The sequence below is a fragment of the Anarrhichthys ocellatus genome, unplaced genomic scaffold (genome assembly GCF_004355925.1).
Source record: "Anarrhichthys ocellatus isolate YVR2014 unplaced genomic scaffold, GSC_Weel_1.0 scaffold8, whole genome shotgun sequence".
Classification (NCBI taxonomy): domain Eukaryota; kingdom Metazoa; phylum Chordata; class Actinopteri; order Perciformes; family Anarhichadidae; genus Anarrhichthys; species Anarrhichthys ocellatus.
Window position 1 is genome coordinate 4960376 of NW_022280038.1, and position 7875 is coordinate 4968250.

General features: G+C 42.1%; 1 protein-coding gene across 1 annotated transcript in view; it reads right to left on the reverse strand.

Moving 5' to 3' along the window:
* nkd1 (NKD inhibitor of WNT signaling pathway 1) overlaps positions 1–6591 on the reverse strand; it is a 33620-nt gene extending 27029 nt beyond the window's left edge. Inside the window, exons 1-3 of the mRNA XM_031848503.1 lie at positions 6219–6591; positions 6077–6109; positions 5722–5861 (exon numbers count right to left, since the gene is read on the reverse strand). Of these exons, the coding sequence (XP_031704363.1) occupies positions 5722–5861; positions 6077–6109; positions 6219–6243 (198 nt within the window). The 5' untranslated portion in view covers positions 6244–6591. The remainder of the gene's footprint in view (positions 1–5721; positions 5862–6076; positions 6110–6218) is intronic.
* Positions 6592–7875: the final 1284 nt, after the last annotated feature.

The following is a 7875-nucleotide window of genomic DNA, read 5'->3' on the forward strand; positions in this document are numbered from 1 at the left end:
AATAAAAACAGCATTATAACTGACATGTGGACTCTTATATTTTGAAGTTATAATAGATATTTTGGTTTGGGGAATATGGCAGAAATCACACATAAGTCATCCACATCGGATGGAAACCTATTCTTGACTTGTATGCATGTGTGATAATCAAACCCACCTGAATGTCACACATGAATCTAAAGAAGGAATTATATGAAAAGTTACTGCCTGGTTGTAAAAGTCTTTGATCTACCACATAAAACTAGCCATGGTCTTGCTCTCCTCTCTACCTCAATATTTCAAGATTTTTTTGGGGAAAAGAACGCTTTCCTTTAGATTTTCAAAAGGCATCAGCATGTCGAAGGCATACACACACATCAAAGGTCGAAGACATGGAAGCATTACGGCAAAGATGATGATGATGTCAGTTAAATGAACTCTAGATTCAGATGGACTAGTGCAGTGCTCGGTCGAAGCGGGACGATCGCTACGAGAACGATAACGAGAGGCACTCATCGCTCGTTGACGAAGAGGAAGTGAAGAAGAGTTCGGTTGTGACGTTAGTATGTTCAGTCATCCAGCAGCACAGGTTAGCTGCAGTCTGAAGAAAAGGCCCACTGTGGACAACATGCTCCACTCCGTCTGCAGAGCCCTGAAGCTGTTTAGTCAAAGCGTTGCGTGTCTAAATCACATTAACGCCGACGCTGGGTCCACAGCAATACACACACACAAGGACACACACACACACGTACCTACAGACAGAGGGATTCCTTGCTTTATAGTTGGATTATCTGCTCAGAGTATCACACTACTTCTACTATACACTATGCACATGTTTCAATCTGAGTCCACTTTCAAAGCAAAGGAAAACTAAATAGCCAAACGTCCTAAAAATATAACCATTTCTTGAAATTGTGAAATGAATGCCATCCTAACGTGTGGAATAGAAGCTGCCAGCCTAAATGCATCTGTGAAGGGGCGGTGAGAGACACTTTGATCAACAGCTCTCCGTATACTGAGCATATATTTGGGGAAACAAAGCAAAATCTCAGCCGCTAATCCTCCGAGATTTAGAGCACATTCCCCCAGAATCCTTTGATCTCTGGAGTGCATCCGGACAGCTGACGGCACACTTGCATGCTCATGCGTGAACAGATTTGCACATACATGAGCGTCATTTCATTCATGCCATTAAGATGACAAGCGACGTGGTTTTGTTCCCAATGACACCTTCAAGTAACAGTTGATCTTTGCCATTACAAACTTTTACCATTGTATCGTACTTGTTGAAGAATTCAGAGACAACTAGACTGAACACATTTGAAACAGCATTCCATAATACAATTAGAAAATGGTATGTGATGTATAGTGGCCATTGTGAATTACATAGGAGAGATGGAGAGGAGATGCTTTAGCACAAAAAGGTGCTAAACCCTGTGGATACACCTGATCAAGTGTCTACATGCCACCAGGGCTTTACCTGACTCTAAACCACTGTCATTCTTTCACAGAAGACCTTTCCGGAAGGCTGCATTCACAGAAAAGGAGAGTTGTCTGCTCTGCTTTGTCACACAGGAGAATCTCCTCCAGCGTTGAGTAATCTAGGTGACACACGACGCCGGATGTGACACTAAAGCCAGCTGCACGTCCTCGACCCTCCCCGTCCCCCAAGCTATGTTGACGTCAGCCTGAGACCTCCACGCCATCTTCTCATGGGAAAATCAAAAACAATCACAGAGCCCCTCAATGGCCAGGTGCTACCCCTCCTCCTCCATAGGCGGAGGCTTTTCTTCTCTTTAGAGTGTGGCTCCAAACTTTTTCCTCCCAGCCTCTTCAAAGAGCAACAACAGGCCCTCGGTCCCTTGGGAGCACAGAGGGGGTAGAGCCCGGTGGGAGAGGGGCATACACGTCACCAAAGCACAGCACAAGAGGCCAGCCGGTGGGAAAGGAAAACGCACAGGGAAAGGACAGAAAGAAGGCGAGGAAGAGGAAGACGAGTCTGCATTTGAAAGGTGCTTTCAGCTCCTAGAACAAGGGCCCTCGCTTTGTGAAGACGACAAGGAGAGAAAAAGCACAACAGCAGACGCGAAAGACGAATGGGGCGCAAACCCTGCCATGTCTTTTATCAGACTTGGAGGCTGAGGGAATGCGGTTAAAAGCTTTAGGCCTTCTTCCAAAAAAACCTTTCTATTTAAAAAAAATCAAAGAGCTAGCAACCAACTGCGAGACAACGGGGTTGGGGCCAGAAGTTTCACCGTGATTCACTTTGGAGTTGCATTCTGCCGTCACACGTACCTTTCCTTTTAGTCTACGCTTCCAAACTATTTGAGCTGAGTGGAGGCTCAGTTTAAAAAAAAAACACATCTGAGCTTGGGAATTGTGAGAGCAGCAGCTAAGTGGGAGATGGGATGTGGCTTTTACGACACAGAGGGCGGGGCTTCACGGCAGAGGAGGAGCCATCAGTGTCACCGCTGACACTTCCCCGCATGGCCCGCTTCAAATTCAGTCTCATTTCATCAGCCACAATCAACACAGGGCCACAGGGTGAACGCAAGAAACAGATGGAGACCAGGAGGGGAAAGAGGAGGGGGAGGGGGATTTTAAGAATAGAAAAAGGGGAACCTTGGGTGGAATAAGATCTTTTTAGTTCCTCTTGACATGCCACAAACATAACAGATTTTTATTTCATCTGATGCCAAGAGAAGAAAAACCTTAAAACCAACTAACTTCAAAGTGATAAGTTGTGAGACCCGTATCAACGCCCTTAACATATCAAATGTATAGGTAGGTGTAGACACCATGCTGTACATGGGGGAGAAAGTGTGCCGTGACCTGGATCTCATGTGTTGAGACCCACAGATACATACACCTGCCCACTCACTCACCCACTCACTCACTGTCTGCCAAGCTCAAACAAACTCCATCTGACTGCAGAACTCATGAATGGGTGTAGAGTCGGCATGGTAATATCATTAAGATCTCAAGCGCATCTTTGTGTCTCAATCTATCTGCGCATGCTTAGACCACGATTTGGATTTAAAAACCATTAATGAAGAATAACTGTGAATGTGAGCGGCTCTTTAAAACCAGGACATGTATGAAAACGGCATTGTTCCTACAGGGAATATGGTTTGGAAAAGATCAGATCAAAAGAATTCCAAGTGTGGACTTCCTGCTGTTGACACCCGACCCACATTCTCCTGGACCCTGGCTCAGCTGGGAGGGGTGCTCAAAGAACAGGGGCTATAAATAACGGTCTCACCAGGTATTCTACGCACTATAGGCAGCTTTAAAAGCTAAGAGAGTTGACCCACATTCTCTCGCCTGAGAGGTTAGCTTCTGCTCTTATTCATAAAGACCTTGGGGTGAAGTTTCTAAACGTGCTATTATTTACAGAAGGCTTCATTTAAATAACACTAATTCAACATTTGAGATCATTTAGACGTTGGGACCTCATAACATTTGTGTGCCACGTCTTCAATAGCTTTAATGTGCCAAAAAAAAAGAAGCAAAATTAACAAAAAAAACATCTTGCAATGCTCTCGAACATATCAATGTTGTACTCGTAATAATTTGCATAGTGATTACACCTTTGCAAACAAATGGTTCAGACTTTAATATTAAATATTAAATATTTTGGATTCTCTTTATAATCGCAAAACAAAAGAGGAAAGTAAATACATATTGATGGTGGAAACACCTTTCTTCTTTTATTCATTCTCCCTCTGACCTATAAAAGCCATTAGGCACCCAGACTTGATTTATTTATAAAAAACTAAGCTCCACTAACAATTTATTTTCCAAAACATCCACCCCTTTCAGCAGGGGCTCCTGTTGCATCCCGGGCCAAAACTTCACACACACACACACACACACACACACACACACACACACACACACACACACACACACACACACACACACACCACTGTTGTTGTGAAATGCAGCACATGGATATTTCCAGAAAAGAAAATAATGAATGTTTGTTTTTGTGGTAATAATGGATGGTAATTGCATGGTAATAATGTGGTTATAAATGCTTAAATTGCCATAAGCGTATGAAGCCCACTCAGCACATAAGCAAGCTGTAAATGGCTTTTCTGCTGCTACAGCGTCCACACGCTCTACAAATTAAACACAGTTTCAGGTGTTTTTCTCAGAGAGATCTCCAAAGAGACAACAGCCTGACATGAGGGGGGTCCTGTTACTATACGAAGATGTTTATTGCAGCTTTGGCCACATGTCAGGATTAGCAACATTGCCACCATGTAGGTGCAACATGTAAAGCCAGTTCCACCCTCCCAACACATTTACTACACTCAATTACTTGCACGTCACATTAAATTGGCATTCAATAAAATGACCACTAGCTCTCTCTCATCACTAACTCACCATGCAACACCATGGCTGCTCTTCAGGCAAAGCGAAGCTTCAAAAAACACCTTGCTGCAGAGGACAAAACAATGGCGCACTTTGGACCTGACTTGGGGCGGAAGTCCCATTTCTGCTGCCTTAGACTTCCTCAAGTTTGATGCATACGTTCATGCAAATAAATCCACATGCCAACAGCTCTTTTGGGGTCCCCCCCCCCCCCAAGAACCCATGTGCAGTTGTGTCTTGCATGCATGATAATCACTTTAAATGCAAAGTATAACATGACATTTACACAAGAACTGCTGCATGCTGCATGAGCAAAAGTCATAAAAAAATAATGAGAGGGAATGAGAATGGGAGTGATTATTTCAACAAGCAGCTACATGCTAATGATGGTAGGATTCTAGTTTTTCAAAAAGGCCACAAAACATCACAACAGAGTACTAAAGTAGCTGCTCTAATTTGTTAAAATGCGCCTGGATCTGGGCTGCATTTGATGGACGAATGCATTTCTGCTCAAAGTGGATCGAGGCTGAAGGAACAGATTTTCCTTTTCTTTTTTTTTTTTTCTTGATGGGCTCCAATTCCTCCAACATGCTGCCTTTGAGGAAGGTCTCACTAACCAAAGAGGCTTAAGTCTCCTCTGAAGCAATTCCAAAGGATTTCCCCACTTGACAATAACAGCACAGTGTTTACGGCAATGCCAAAATACAAAACAAGCATGACCTCCAACATTTCTCCCCAGCCTTTACAATCCTCACTTGTCATCAGACTGTCACACTGCAATGCTTTCAACTCAGGCTTGATCTATTGTTCCCCATAAAAAAAAGAACAACAACCTCAGATCAGTGCATTGGTGGAACAAAGACCTGTTCCCATATGAGTGGAGGAGAGGTAACATTCATTTTGTCACAGGGAAACAAAAAGGTAAGACCAGGCGTTTTGTGGTTCACTTCAACAGTGAGCATCGTGTTTCCAGTTATGTGTATATTTTAAGTAGATCAGAGATTGGTAGATGTTACATTTTTCGCTGTATGAAATCTGAAACATCTAAATATTTGCAGCCAATGAATACATATCCATCCTCGCCACCAATATTAAAAGTGTGTCCACCAACAAAGCTTTTAGAAAGTTTGACAATACTTTGAGCGCATTTGAAGGGCAGAGGACAGACAGACACTGCCTCATATAAAACTATTTATTAGGTGAGAAGCCGTGAAGTGCATAGTAGAACAAAAAACACCGCAAAACCCCGCGTCCTAATTAAGTGAAATGCGCACAAGCACCGCGAGGACGCAACTGAACAAGCGTCTATTACGCTTCACTTCCCTATAAATACGTGAACCTCGTGGACAGACTCGTACTCACCCGTGTGGTCAAACCGCAGCTATTCTTGTGGTGACAGTCCTGTTGCCCGAGGCGAGAGCTCGTGCAATAGTATTTCTGCTTCAGGAGCCAGTCGTCGATGCCCTTTCTCGCCAAACAGGCGTTGACTACAAAACTGTCGCCTGAAACAAAGAAGCGCACTATTAGCAGCTACAAACTACAATTGCTCGCACTGCACTCATGTTTCCCATAAGCGGTCCATCTTCAAAGAGTCGGACTCTTAATTAATGAGCCGAGAGCTGACTCTGAAAATAATGTTTTTTCTGCTGCTCACAAACTGACCGAAATATGAGACTTTGTGTAAATGTATTTATTTTAGGAAAATAAACGCGCTTACCTTCAGGACTCTCCCTCTGTTTACAAATAGCGGCTTGAGAGAAAGAAAGTCAGAAGACAATGAATAGTGTTACTCGAAAGTCTCGCAGCACCAGAAGAAGAAGTATATAGCTGTGATTTCTCTCAGGAATAAGAAACCTTACCATGTTTCGAGTGCAGTTTACCCATTTCTATGCATCGGGTTGGAGTTGAAAAACCATCAGAAGAATATAATCCAGACAGGAAAAAAAAAAGAAAGAACCCTGCTACGATATCCAGACAGCGGAGCGTCCGTAGAGACCGAGGGCAGACTGCGCTGTGCTCAGTACAGGACCGTTAAGACTGGAGAGCCGAGCGAGCCTTTGATCCAGAGCGCCGCGCGCTGACAAGAGACACACAGGACAACACAGGACTTCCTGTCAATGCTTTCAGAATAAAACATTGTATTTGCTGAGACACATGGCTTCACACAATAATGATTAGCAAAACGAAAATACGGATGGGGCCAACTGTATTTTGAAATTAAACAACATCTAAAATAATTTGGTCTATGTTATTAGCTCTAATAGCCATACAAAACGTGAAACCAGGAAAAAAAGTTACCTATTCCTGCCTGCAATTTAAAAAATTGCCCACTTCGTGTCAATTAGCCTACATATTTTTATTATGAAAATGAATGCAACTACTTCCGGTAGCCTTCTTCTGGCTAGGTTTGGGACAAATCACCTCAACTCAATCCAAATCCCAACATGTAGTATTGTGATATATTAATTGACAGCAAATCAGAAAACGTAGGCTACTAGTAAGATGCAATACGTTTGACTCAATGAAGCATGACTGATTATTTTGTGACTGATTACATTAGCCTACATCTAAAATCACAAAGTATTAGCTACAAGGTCTCTTCAATAATTTAGAATGAATAAACAACCTTAATAGAGCATGCCAGCATCACATTAGATGACTGTTTGGATCCTCTCTTGACCTATAAAGTTGTTCATTTCAGTATTATACCACACCAGAAATGATGCTCTCAGAGGGGCTTCCTGGGGACAACATCTTATCATAATGTCTTCTGTGGTCAGTGTGCGTCAAAAGGTATAAAAATCAAAGTGTTATTGGAGGCAGCAGATGAAAATAGGCTAAGATTATTTTGAAGTCCTAAATTATTCAATAAAAGACAGAGAGGCCACTGTGCCGTGTGTAATCATTCTGTGAGAAAGCTAAAGGTTCAGAAATCCTTAAGAGAAACCATATCAATGTTTGATAGTTATCAATGCACGACCCAAACATAAATCAACTATAAGAATTGTGCATGCACTTTTTGCAATCTTCAATCTGTGACTGTTGAATGAGACTAACCCTCAAAGAGAAACCATTCATGCCATGGTTAGTAAAAAAATGCATATTACAAAAATATTTTTTTGTACTAGAAACAAGAACAAAAACATCACAGTGCATCTTCATAAATCTGTGCACTTAAGTACATTTAAATAATACACTTTTTATAGACAGGTTTTTAGTATTGCTTAAAAGCAATTTTTTGTGTTATCAACCAAGTTGCAACAGGAAATATGGCATGTTTTTCAATTGCTGGATGTCTAATTTTAGATCAAAACCCTCCTCTTGTCATCACTGTGTCATGGTGTATTTTTCTTCAAAAACAGCAGATTCAAATTCGGGAGGCTTTGTTCAGTTTTAGGACATAATCTTAACATCTGTAAAAGCAAATTGTTGAAGGGCTGCTTAAATGGCAAAATATATCACCATTTTATGAGATGGCTACCACATGGTTGGGTAGCATGGCCTCTAATATTTTAG